Source organism: Podarcis bocagei (genome assembly GCF_964188305.1).
Source record: "Podarcis bocagei genome assembly, chromosome: 3".
NCBI lineage: Eukaryota > Metazoa > Chordata > Lepidosauria > Squamata > Lacertidae > Podarcis > Podarcis bocagei.
Window position 1 is genome coordinate 16,738,412 of NC_138127.1, and position 14,453 is coordinate 16,752,864.

General features: G+C 40.7%; 1 protein-coding gene across 2 annotated transcripts in view; it reads right to left on the reverse strand.

Moving 5' to 3' along the window:
- The window catches only part of NBAS (NBAS subunit of NRZ tethering complex), a 186,168-nt gene that overhangs the window by 16,095 nt on the left and 155,620 nt on the right, over positions 1–14,453 (reverse strand). For both annotated transcript variants that reach the window (XM_081188936.1, XM_081188935.1), the window contains 3 exons: positions 13,686–13,775; positions 8,130–8,325; positions 55–194 (listed from right to left, as the gene is read on the reverse strand). In XM_081188936.1, the coding sequence (XP_081045062.1) occupies positions 55–194; positions 8,130–8,325; positions 13,686–13,775 (426 nt within the window). The remainder of the gene's footprint in view (positions 1–54; positions 195–8,129; positions 8,326–13,685; positions 13,776–14,453) is intronic.

The following is a 14,453-nucleotide window of genomic DNA, read 5'->3' on the forward strand; positions in this document are numbered from 1 at the left end:
CCTCAGGATCCCTTCCAACTCTACAATTCTAAGGTTCTGTGAGCAAATACTTACACATTTGCACTTTTCATAGGTGGCCAGGCTTGCAGGAGCATGACTAAATGCTGGAATTCTCCATGATCCTTACTAGATCCCAAAAGGTTGAGGAAAAGGCTGTACCTCTTTTCTTCATTTTCAATATCAGTTATTTCCACCTAAGGAATTGAGAGAATGAAGCACGTTAAGTGTAGGGTTTGTTGGGGTTCAGATTAATGAGCTGACTATTTTCAGCAATAAATATGATAATATTCCTATATGGCACTGAAGTCACATTTGAAACAATACAGAAGCAGTCGACGGGATTTTCCTAGGAAACATTTTATTCAGCCTCATCTGCAATTATGTATGCTGAACACACAGAAACACAGAGATAATACGAAATTACTAGGAGTTATGGTCTCCAAACAACATTAAACCCGTGCAAGCAGATTAATGGAATAGTACAAATGATTCCCCCACCTCCTTGAATTCCCTAGACAAACAAAATTTATTATACTTTACCAATGCAGATTACTGTATATGAAATGGAACATTTGTACTGTAACATTATATCTTAAAAGATCTTATGCTTTGATACTGAAGTACCATCTATCAGAATCAGAAGACTCTTTACTTGCATCTGCCACTAGCCATAGCAATAAAATAAAATAAAATGTACTAAAGACAGAGGTAAAAACTTAACTATAGAAAATACATTTTGGGGGTTTATGTCAATAATCAAATGGACAACAAAACGTTGGTGAAACAATTGACAAGCCTTTTGCCCACTAGCTGTTTCTCCAAAATGTATAGTTAAAAAGAGGGTTACCAGAGGAATTTTTAAGTGTATAGATGCAGAGCTGCAAACTCAACCCCCCTTGGAATATGATATGGTGAAGGACAAACCAGAAAACTACAAGTCCCTGGCTGAGCTATTGGAAATTAGCTCCAAATGAAATAGGTAGTCCTCTCCCAAGAATCAAAAGGTATACTAATGTTCCCACTGATAAGAGGAATGGAAGCATTTTTTAAAAAAGAAATTGGGTACCTGGACAAAGTGGAAGCGACAAGCACAGAGCCTTAAAGGAATTGGGGCTAAAACTGATGTCATGGAACATAGCAGGCTGGCGTTCAAAGCAGAATAATAAACAGCTGATGAACTAATTTGAGCAATTTGATATTATTCTGCTACAAGAAACATTGCAGAATAACTCTATAGTCCATTTATATAGAAACCCCCCCAAAAGTCAAGCTGCACTAAATGAATATTAAAAAACAACAAGCCACCATCTTTAAAATAAATTGAAGTATATTTCAGTGCTAACTGTAAGACTCCTTAACTGAAGCAATCTTTTAAAAAGCAGTGCAGGGATGAGAAACTGGACACAAAATGATATAAAACAGAAGATGGGGGAAAACTAGGTTCGAGTTTTGAAGGAATGGGAGTTCAAAGACAGATTAATGCTACCGTTTCATAATAAAGTGCTATTTAAAAACTTATCCACCGTGCACTTTGAGAATAAATATTTTAGGTGTGCAATGACCCCAAGTTTCAGTATGGACTTCAATTTGGTGCTTCAGAAAATAGGCCACCTTTTCTCTGAGGCATTATATAGGTTACCAGACCAGTTTCTGGGGCTATCCCAAACCACTTTCTCTTTGTTTTCTTGCTCCCCTCTCCCCTTCTCTACTGGGGAAACGAAAAATGGTTATAACTTCACTTCCCCTTCTTTGGCAGAAGTGGATGAAATTAACAGGCATGCTAGACCTTCTAGTGGAGATAAAGTCTGCCAAATTTGAGCCAAATAGATCCAGGGGATCTTGTCCTGGATAGCTCTAGAATGCAACATTTTCAAAAACTATTTCCTGGGGGAGAGGGGGAGAGAATTAAATGGCATTTGTAGACAAGCTTGCTCCTTCTGAGAAGAAGAGGAGTTTGGATTTGATATCCCGCTTTATCACTAGGAGTCTCAAAGTGGCTAACATTCTTCTTTCCCTTCCTCCCCCACAACAAACACTCTGTGAGGTGAGTGGGGCTGAGAGACTTCAAAGAAGTGTGACTAGCCCAAGGTCACCCAGCAGCTGCATGTGGAGGAGCAGAGACGTGAACCCAGTTCACCAGATTACGAGTCCACAGCTCTTAACCACTACACCACACTGGCTCTCCACATGAGGGCATGAACTAGTTTCATGAGGGTGGCTGCACTGTTTTCCCCACAAGGGAAGGTGTCATAGTTTTAACTGGATAGAAAAGGAGCCATTTATCCTTTTCCAGTTTGTGGAGAATTAGTCTGAAAACTGTGTCCCCAGGTAAGAAACCTGCCAAACTGCAGACGAATGACTGGTTTTTTTGTGTGTGTGCACTAAGCACTGTTAAAAGTAGTTTATTTGTGTGTGTTTGGAAATAACTAAATGGGATTCACTGTCTGGGTAAAATCATGAGAATTTAAGGGTAGTATATACATATTTTTAAATGAAATAAAATAAATTAGTCACGTAATCAATGTAGTCACGTAATCAATAGATGCCTACCCATTATTAAGATTCTAATGGGAAGAGGTATCAGAATCTGTTGGAAAGGGCTGGGGCATCAAGGTAAGTGGAGGGGATAATATCATTACAATGTAAATTAAATTGAAATTATAACCCAAGAGGACAAACAAATATCAAAACTACTGAAATACAGCAAACTAGTTTGATAATTAATTCAAATCAAGGAAAGACAGTGGGCTTTTAAAACAAATAAATAAACCATAAATCTAAATCATTCCTGTGCCAAGGCAAAACACAACTGAAATGGTTCAACTTGTCAGGTATTTTATGACTACTGCATATCAATGAATATATACATAATACAAGCATAGTGATTATATTCTGCACCAGGCAGAAGGGAATAAATGCAATACAAAAATTAACATTGCAAAATATTAAATAAACAAGTAAGCTGGCAATTAACCTTCATTTGCATGTTTTCCTTCGTATGAAAATACAGTGTATATTCAGCACTATAGATTTCTGAACCCAACCCTCGTGGTTCAAGGTAACAAATAAGTCAGTTTCCTTAAAATGCAGGCTTACTAGGTAATTCATATGATGTGACTAACTTACCTGATAATCTGAATCTAACCTCCATGTAAGCAACTCAGTAGAAAGGAGATGATTCAGTAAAGGTTCAAGATTCCTACCCCACCAAATTTAGCCTTGTTCACTAGCTCACAACAATCCATATACAAATGGCGAAACTTTCTAAAAGAATTATTTTTATTAGAAGCACTGGCATTCTCTGAAATGAGAGCTAAGAAATAATACTGATGTAGTCTAGGACTTGTAGGAACTGAGCATTTTCCTTTCATAGAATTACTGGATGTTTAGAGAAACTATGTTCCTTGGTCGAATGCTTGCAAAACTACCTGCCATTACTCACCCACAAAGTCTCAGAGCAGAAGATTTACTAATGCCCTAGCAAAATCCATGTTAATACATGCGGCACTGTGTACAAGTAAGTGTCTCACAAATATTCTGAGGCCCTTGACTGCAAACGTGAATGTGAATTAATATATCATTAAATGCAGAATGGCAAAGAAGGCACCTGAGAGTAGTCCCTTATTGCGACAATACATTCTCAGTCGCGGTGAAGCGCTGCTAAAAAGAAACGCCACATTCAGATTTATTTGCAGCGGAAGGGCTTTCAAAATAAATAAATAAAATTTGAAATGGGATATGCGCTTTACCTTAAGACGCTGTGCTGCAGTGACATGAAATAGGGATATGAACTTGAATGCAATCTCCCACTGATTCAATTACACCTCAGTCTCCACTCGTGGCTTTATTGAGCCATGTAGGCAATTATGACGTGCATGGCAACATGAAGCTGTGGTGGAGGTTCCTTCCTCCAGAGGAGGTTAACTTCAAATGGAAGACGCTGATTGATAAATTATTATTCCAACTTCACTGAGAGGAAACGCGGTGTAGGTAAATTATGGGCTCAGCTCAGGTTCCTCTTTAGTATCTTAGATAAGTGCTAGATTTATGGAGAGGAATTAATTATTCCGAGTACCTCAGCTAGACCACAATCATTGCCCACTCAGAGACTTCAGCTTCTGCAGCGCACACAAAGTGACAATTTTTGTTCAGTGCCCATGGAATTACTTAGACAACATTTGGTATCTATCAGTTTCAGAGCTTGCAATACATACTAATGCGATTTTTGGATAGTGCTGATTTTTTTTTGCTGAATGTTCTGATACTATCAGGGCGCTGTGTAAGTTATCCAGTTGTGGCGTCCGTCCTGTCAAGTCTGCAGGTGCACCCCTTCATTCTAAAAAGCATTCACTACTGGAAATTCAATCTGGAAATTACCACGGTAAATATATATATCTGGCTATTTAGTTCAGGAAACTGGTGGAGCTCCTGGGTTCATTCAAATTTCCCTAAGGGAGTCAATTTTTATTTTTTTTGCAGAAAGCTATAATCTGCAAACCTGAGGACAGAAGAGTTGAGGTCAAAGAATAGGAAAGTGTTCCAAAGTCACTAGGAAGTTGAACTGCCAGCTGAATTAGATGCTATATTGTTATTTCACGGTTTATCTTTGCAGCACATCTGAAAAAACAGCAATATATATTCTCCAACACTTTGCAGATGAAAACAGAGATGTTATTCTTGTTAAGTGAAAAATCATAGCCACCTTTTCCTCTCACTACTACAACTTCTTAAGGGTTCTATTAGAAAGTGTGTTTGTTGGCAAGTTTACAAGTCTGTCTGTAGGTCTACATGCCCACATATTCATAGGCATAAAGGTAAAGTTATAATAAAATAACTCTGCAGAATGCTTTATCTCAGAATGGATCTGGTCCTACTTACTACAGAATGGCTACAAAGCCAGCCAATTCCAAGATTTAAGCTCTAGATCAGGGCGAGGAACCTGGCCAGCCTGGTCAATGATCAGAGGTGGTGGGTGCTGCAGACATTCAGGTGAGGAGCTAAAGCAGAACATGTGCACACTATGAGTGTTTCCACCTTTCTCCCATTTGTATTCACTGCTATTGTTTTTCCCCTTTCCATTGCTACCTTTCTCAGAATTGTAGAGTTGGAAGGGACCATGAGGGTCATCTAGTCCAAGCGTTTGCAATGTGGTGCTTGAAGCCGTGACCCTGAGATGACAAGTCTCATGCTCTACCGACTACACCACACCATCAGTGTGGTGTAGTAGTTAAGAGCGATAGACTCGTAATCTGGGGAACCGGGTTCGCGTCTCCACTTCTCCACATGCAGCTGCTGGGTGACCTTGGGCCAGTCACACTTCTCTGAAGTCTCTCAGCCCCACTCACCTCACAGAGTGTTTGTTGTGGGGGAGGAAGGGAAAGGAGAATGTTAGCCGCTTTGAGACTCCTTCAGGTAGTGATAGAGCGGGATATCAAATCCAAACTCTTCTTCTTCTTCACTTCTTCTTAGTTCAATGCCTTCTTCGCGGATCAGTCTGTCTTATGGATAACCCCAACTAGTCCAGTGCCACAGTGCACCATCACAGATCAATTAGATTTGGTTGCAAAATGACATTACTGGGGGTAAGTAAATCAGAGTGAAAACAACGCTTGCTGATTAGGTATGTCGCCGGTTTTGAAACCGTGCTCTTAAAACCTCCAGAGAAGTGAGTGGGAGGGAGTGGTTTTGCTTCTGAGGGAGGTGCTTGTGAGAAATGCCCCATTTTCGGCTGACTCACAACATCCTCTTTAATGCCTGACTTTCCCAGAATGCAAACTTTGAGCCCGAGAGTGTGCTTTAAATCATCTAGTCGGCAAAGAGCAACAGAGAAGTGCTGTGACAACGGCGGAAAAGGACCCATCGCACCCAGATATACTAAAGGAACAAAACAGCTCAGCTACATAGGTTTGTTCTGGAAAGAAAAGAGGGGAAATCTTCCAAACAGGCTATCCCCCCACCCTTTAAGGAAAATGTCACCATTCTGAGGCACATTTTTCATGCTCCGTTTAACTAGAAAATTATAGACCCTGAAGACCTTAGATAAAACGCATCATGGGGATTACAAAACAATGCAACTCACCCTTGGACTCCCTAGTTACCCCTGTTCCCAAACACCATTTCCCCAGTGGGGTGCCATTGGAATGTGCATTAAGGTCTCCCAAGCCTTTGAAAAATAGGGACATCTGGATTTCTTAATTTTGTTAACTAATCATTACAGAACTGGAAATAGCTGTGCTTCCGACTGTGAGATAGGTAGCTTCCTTCATAAAGCACATTTTTAATTCTGCACAAGCTGGCCTGCTTCCCAGCAGTACATTGATTTGTGGGACCACTAACTTATAGCACCTAAAGCATAATTAAATATTAAGTCCCACTTTGATGTATGCAAAGTCTGGCTAAGAGGATTACTTAGACACACCGAAGGTGGCTTTCACACACTTTCTGGTAATTGAACATTCCAATATCATTAAAATTATCTTTACACAATAAGAATCCACATCCATCACTGGCATTATCTAGAGTACCTTTAGGTGTTGGGAAGGAAATTGGGGAGGGGGGGACTGTTAAAAAGGAATACCAAAAGAAGGCAAAGAGAAGGATGGAATAATTATTTAAATATGTGTAACAGACAATGAGAATGTCTAATTATGTTACAGGCATTTCACAAACCCAAAATAGAAAGTGCTGATTATAACAACATGCAAAGTTTTATGTTCACCCTCAAACTCTAAAGAGGTGTGAAATATTTTAATTCACATGGCAAAGGCTTCAAGTATATGGATAAGTACCCCCCCCCAAAAAAAATTATGTTATTTATTGAATATACTGCCTTATACCCAGAGGTCTCAGGGCGTTTCACATAATAAAATCAAAATATAAAACCACAAAATACATAATCAAAATAAAAACAACTCAATAGCTCCCCCCCAATAGATATAGTTCTGGTATCAACAGTAATAGTTCGTTTGCCTTTTCACTGGTCATCTTTGCGGTTAATGATAAGGGTTAAATATTCTTCATTGTTTTAAAATCAAACAGATATGACATTCCAGTATTTCTGAAAGAAATGTCCTCTATAATGTATTTCTTCAAAACCTCATAATAATTCATTATTACCACAAGACAAAGCTATCTGCTGAATATCTGTTGGATATTTCAGTAGAGCAATCCTTTAGTTTTCACTGACAATCAGTATAGAACAATGATTATCTGGGGGTGTTAAGCCATCAAATGTAAAATGAGGACATGAAAATCTCTAGGCCCATGAGGCAGACTGAGAAAACCTGCAGCAGATTTTGTTAGTTTATTATTACTGCCTCTTTACTGCCAGGGAGAGGGGTTTGTGAGATTTTCCTGTCTCGGGTACCAGAATTAGTTGGCTGGCCTTGACTTGAAGATTATTTGCTCCTCTGCCTCAGGTAGCAAAATGCTTTGGACTGCTCCTGAAAATACCACTCCCGTAATCTTCATAGTAGGATCAAAACAGACCCTGAAGGCAGGAGCGATACATACTTGAATATAAAGTAGCTGTGAGCTACAGAACCCAATTAGACTTGAAGGCTTCCAGCCTATACACCCCCAACTCCCACCAGTAATAATATGGTAGCCACAAATGGTTTTGAATATTACACAAAGCAGGGGGAGGGGACGTTCTAGTTTGGTTATTCTGAGACTTTTTGGATCTTGGGCTCTTCATCTAGACTTATTATGCAAAACACAATAGTAACGATCCACACCATATACACAACTTTTCATGTTATAGGACCCAGCTGCAGTTGTTCTTTCTAGTTTAATTCCCTCACCCCCATTTATAATGATTATGTTTCATTAAAATTACCAACAGTGCTGCTCGGGAACCCATTAGCAAATGAAAAAATCGCAACGTGCATTGATATGGAGATTGGGAACAACATTAACTAGCCAGTGTTGTGAACTGAGACCTGCAGATACAATTTTTTTAAAGAATAATAAAATAATCTTTGACAAGAAAAGTATACTCATCCCCAGAATTCTGAAACTGATTCACTGACAGCCAAAGTTAGTGCTCATTTCTATACATTAAACTGCTTGTCCTTTCTTTAAAGGCAACCCAGAATTGTTTTAAAGCATCACCATTCAAGATGACCTACCTGTGTCTGGGGCCAACAGGCCTTGAGAACAGCTTGAGTTCTGAAGAGCACGAGCAGCTTGCTGTCTTCGTCACTAAGGTGAAAGGCTTGCTCCAAAATCTGCAGGACTTTAATGCGGGGCTTCACAGGCAAAGAATCATCTCCACAAAATGGTCTAAGCCAAGCCAAGAGATCATCTGAAGACACTAGGTTCTCACTGCAATCAGATCAACATGTGTTAAATATCATTTTTATCCAATTTTATAACGCACGCATACGTGTTCTACAAGCAGTGCTTTTTTCCTAAAAAAATATTTAGGGATACTCTCGTATTGAAATACTGCCCCTCAATGAGGCCAAACTTAGATTCACAAAATGTTTAGAGGTGTGCATACCCCTGCGTACCCCCCCCCCCAAAAAAATCACTGTCTACAAGTAAGGACCTGGTAAGGACTCCTAAGAATTACACTTTGTTACGTTGATGATGAATGTAACAGGAATATTTGTTATTAAAAATGAAGACTAGTAAAAATGAAGACATGCAAAGAAATACACGTTAAAGGGAAGAGTTGACAATCACTGACTGATACATTCTTTTGTTCTTAAGTTAATCTTCTTAGAAATAGGTCTGGATGGCAGACAATGTTTCCGACACTCAGAACATCTACAAAGATAATCCACAGTGGTTTGAAAGCGCGAAGCCAGATAATTCCCAGGTATATCAAGAAATTAATCCGTAAGCTCCATCATATGTGTTTTGATGTCTCCACAAAACGAGTAACCCCTTGAGGTGTGGATGCAGATCTGTACACTCATCTGTGATAAAGGGAAGGGTGTTTTTTTTTAAGTTGATAAGATGGTTGCACTTAGACTTCTAAGTGTAAAAAAACCCCCAGCTTTTCCATGCAGTAAATGTACAAGTTATTGAGACTGGGTTCCAAATTAAATGTATAGGAACCATTCTGGGTACTTCATTACAACATTGCAAAAATGATTTGAAAACAAGGAACTGTCCAAAAGCAGTATACAATATGATATGCGGTGTGGTGGAACCAAAGTCGTGTCTCTATACAGGTGACTTTCAACTTATGTGGGAGTTATGTTCCAGGGATGATGATACCTTGCAAGTATTTAAGTGTCCTGTTGGAGCTTTCTATGTCCAAAATAAAGGGATTTACGTGGGTTATGTTTAAGGGTTCTTGAAACCCATCTTTGACCCAGAATCTCCACAAAGATCTCTTTGGAGAGAATCTCACTGAGCACGTGAATCCTCTCATAATATCTTAATTTCTCAGCCCCTCGAGTGAATCTCAAAAGCTACATTTGTAGAAGGAGCATGCAGACAAGTGAAATCAACGTGCTTCACAGCATTTCGGGGGGGGGGTGCGTGCGCACAGATACATGAGGCATGTCGACAGCCACTTCTACAAAGAGACTGCAACTCAAGCTTCCATCAGCTCTCTAAAAACCAAAAAAGCCCTTTTAAGAAAGTCGCTTGTGACCAACGAACATGCAGAGATCAAACACTCAAATATTTGATCCAAACACTCTAATCAGCAAGCAAAGATACTGATGTCTAATTTTAAATTCTTCTTATTTCATACGTTAGAAGTCACAAGATCAATAGACAAAGAAAAACACACCAGAACTTCAATGACATAACATTTCCTTGTCTAGAAACCAACTATAATGCCCAGGAGCAAAATAGTGGGGGGGAAATGATTTTTTTTAAATATAAAAACATTTTCAACATTTCTCTTTTCCCTTTACTACTAAAGGCATCTGCATAAAGGCTTCCTTGCTTCTGTGTTAGCTTTGGAGGCTCTTGCACAAATTCCTCTGTGGCAGCAAGTAATTTTGACTTTTTTCCTTATTTGCATGAGAATGAACTACTGATGCAAAAGGTTCTCTTTGATGCACTTCTCTACTTCCCTAGGAAAGGTGCACTGGAAAAAGTGTCCCACAGCAACTAATTAGCACGGAACTTATTTTTTCTTAATAGGAAATGTTATGGCAACTTATCCGTTTCAGGACAAGTCTTTGCTCAACAACGGTCAGCAAAATTAAATCCTGGTTGGCAAAGGAAAGATTATAGGTTTTGAGTTCATGTCACAATACTTCTGCAGAAAAATCAGCTACAGATCATCTAGCAGCAAAGCTATGGTGATCATGAAAGGCACACTCATGGGGCATCAGGATTCTAGCTTAAGCACTCACTTTCTTTCTGGTCCTACCAAAGCCTAGTAAGCCGAGCCTTCCACTTCCAGATGGTCAGTGGCACGTCTCTGGGACATAATCAAGGCTTTAAGATCCTTCTAAGAATTTGCTGGTTCTTGGCTGAATACAGAGGTTCTGTTTCATAGAAACATAGAATCATGGAATCTTTTTGGAAGGGACTCCAAGGGGCATCTGGTCCAACCCCCAGCAATGCAGGAATCTCAGCTAAAGCATCCATGACAGATGACCATCCAACCTCTGCTTAAAAACATCCAAGGTAGGAGAGTCCACAACCACCTAGGGAGACTGTTCCACTGTCGAACAGCTCTTTAACCACCATGAATTTGTTAATCCTTCTCGGTGAATAGGCCTACAAATAAATAAATAAATAAATGATAATCATCTCTTCTTCTCTGCCCTCAACTACATTATCTTTGGTTCTGTGACAGGAGAAGCTGCCTCTTCTAAACATCTTTTAATTACCCTCAGAGGTGTGTTTGTACACACACACACACACATATAGTAAAGGTAAAGGGACCCCTGACCATTAGGTCCAGTCGTGTCCGACTATGGGGTTGCGGCGCTCATCTCACTTTATTGGCTAAGGGAGCCAGCGTACAGCTTTCTGGGTCATGTGGCCAGCATGACTAAGCCGCTTCTGGCGAACCAGAGCAGCAACAGAAATGCCGTTTACCTTCCCGCCGGAGTGGTACCTATTTATCTACTTGCACTTTGACGTGCTTTCGAACTGCTAGGTTGGCAGGAACTGGGACCGAGCAATGGGATCTCACCCCGTCGCGGGGATTCGAACCGCCAACCTTCTGATCGGCAAGTCCTAGGCTCTGTGGTTTAAAAGTTGATTTGCAGCTCTTGCGCAACACCCACAGCGCCACCCGCATCCCATATATACCACTTAATCAGAAAATATCTCTAAGCAGTTTACACCCCAATGTAAGGTACCCCTGCCCGTACGGGCCAGTCGTGTCCGACTCTAGGGTTATGTGCCCATCTCACTTAAGAGGCCGGGGGCCAGCGCTGTCCGGAGACACTTCCGGGTCACGTGGCCAGCATGACGAAGCTGCTCTGGCGAGCCAGCACCAGCGCAGCACACGGAAACACCGTTTACCTTCCCACTATAAAGCGGTACCTATTTATCTACTTGCACTTAGGGGTGCTTTCGAACTGCTAGGTGGGCAAGAGCTGGGACCGAATGACGGGAGCGCACCCCGCCGCAGGGATTCGAACCGCCGACCATGCGATCGGCAAGTCCTAGGCGCTGAGGTTTAACCCACAGCGCCACCCGCGTCCCACACCCCAATGTAAAATACTTTAAAAAATAAAAAGATTTTAAAAAGCAGACAATAACATTATCAATACCAGCAACTCCCCATTTACACGGGGGTTACGTTCTGAGGCACCACACATCTAAGTGAGATTGCGTATATTTACTGTTTCAAACCCACGTTTACTGTTTCAAGCCTGATGTGCTCTATTACAAACTTGGTTCAAATGGACACATTCCAGTATCTATTTGACCTTTTCAGAGAGGCTGATCCAAAGCAAAGCATTGGCAAAACCGCATACAGGGAAGAGAATTAGGAAGGAGGCAATTCGCCAGTTACCCAGAAGGAATCACTGGTCTACATCGTTGGACATCTTTATGTCTAATACACAGCTAGCAAGGAGCTAACAAGGAGCAAATGGCTTCAGGTGCAACAGGAATCGTAGAGTTGGAAGAGACCATGAGGATTGTCTAGACCAATGCAGGAATCTTTTGTCTAACATGGAGCCTGAACCCACAGCCCTGAGATGAACAATCTCTGACTCTACTGACTGAGCTAGGAGCAGTAAAGAGGAACTCATCTTAGACACTCCCCCCTCCAACTCCCTATGCCTTTGTCCTTTTACGAGTTCCAAACGGCTATAAATAAATGCGTAAATAATGTTGTAGTATTCATTGGCGATATTTCAAACTGACACCGAGCTTTTCAAAGGAAAGAGGCTGCAGGTAGAATGTGATTTATATTGTAACTAACGGTTGCTATATTCATCCTAACAAGACAGATGGGAAAGTAATATCAGTCAGAAAACACCAATTCAACCTGTCTGGAAGTATTGAAATAATATGAGCTGACAGTTTAAGTTATCATTTTGCGAAAACTTCAAAAAAATTACTTGGCGCCTGCTATTCTCTTTATGCCCCATCTCTCGGAGAATTGGTTCTAAATTAGAAATGAGGCTACAGAGTGAGCAGCATTCAAAACGTAAATTAAAAAGTGGAAAAATTAAAAAGGAAACTGTGGAGACCCTGGTTTCAAAAGTTACCCAGGCTCATTTTTCAAATGACAGCAACATCTGAAGGACGCAATTTATATTTGGTTCTCCACAACGAATGAAAGGCGGCGGAGGTAAATAACGTTTCATAAAATATCGATTTTGAGCGTTGTCTGTTGCTATGCTGATATATCAAAGTAGAGCTAAAAGCTGCAAAAATAACAGGAAACAAAAAACAAAAATAGGAATCTCTGAACAATGTTACAGGGTTACCACAGAAACAGTGGTCAATGGTAGGAGACCTTAATGCTCATTTAACCAGACTTCTGAATGAGTAAACTGATGATAATAATAATAATAATAATAATAATAATAATAATAATAATAATAATAATAATAATTTATTATTTATACCCTGCCCATCTGGCTGCATTTCCCTAGCTACTCTGGGCAGCTCCCAGAAGAATATTAATATTAATAATAATAAGAATAAGTGATAAAACATCAAACATTAAAAGCTTCCCTAAACAGGGCAGCCTTCAGATGCCTTCTAAAAGTCAAACAGTTGTTTATTTCCTTGACATCTGATGGGAAGGTGTTCCACAGGCTGGGCGCCACTACCAAGAATGCCCTCTGCCTGGTTCCCTGTAACTTCGCTTCTCGCAGTGAGGGAACCACCAAAAGGCCTTCAGAGCTGGACCTCAGTGGGAGGGTACCACTACCGAAAAGGTCCTCTGCCTTTTAGTGGAACTCACATGCTTGGCATGACTTTGCAACTGGAGGAGTCAAGTGAAAGGTGTCAGAGGCATTCGTGAATTTCAGGTTGAATATGAGTAGACCTGCAGGACTGATGGATGGGTATGGGTCTCTCTCTTTATGTGTGTGTGTGTGTGTGTGTGTGTGTTTGGGTTTTCACTCATGTCCCTATCACTATCTGCATTTTGAGCATAGTGGGGACTATACAAATTCCTCGGGGGCGGTGGGAATCAGCACCACAGTGCTTCCACTCTAACATCTAGGACAACTATAGTTTACAAAGGATTAACAAGTGTAGTTCTGTTTGCGATGCACCTACAAAGCTCTTACCCGTTTTCAGCACTCGCGTGGACCGCAGACACAATACTTTCTAATATCTGGAAAGGATCTTTTTTGAAAGGAGACTGGCCAGCGCTTTCACTATTGAGGGAAAGAAACGAAAGCAAGGTTGTAGAAACACACGCTTCAGAAAGAAACATTTCAGAATCCTTAATGCTTAAGAGTGTGTAATTCTATGCTATTTATCCAGCAGCAAATCATGGCAAATGGCACATTTTCCTACGCGGATGTTGCCTTTTATCACTGTCACAACAAATAAAAAAGGAAATATGAAGCTATAATGCCAGACCCCCAATTATGCCAAAGGGAGAAAGACTGGAATAATTTGTTGCCAGAGTTTTACTGTAGTTGCTTGCCGTAAGTCACCATAAAACTCACGGGTGAAGTCAGACTCTCATACCACTTTTGCTGAATGGCTTGTGTGTTGAGAAGCGCATGAACTGGGGGCTTGCAAAAGGCTCATGAATGCTTGAGCCCTCACCAGAAATTTCACTCCCTTCTATTCCTTTGCCATGTTGCAAGAAACTTATCTTCAGGCTAGGGTAGGGTTGCCATACATCCAGGAAATCCCAGACATGTCCTCTTTTGGGGGGCCAAACATGCTCATCTGGGGGGATTCTCACAATTTAGAGCAATTGTCCAGGTTTTCAGGAAAAAAAAATGTACGTGGCTCTGGTTCAGGTTTGGGTTCAGTCTTGGGCGGCCTGGGCTCTGGCTTGGTCTTGGTCTCAGAAGTGGCTCAGGCTCAACAACTTTTTG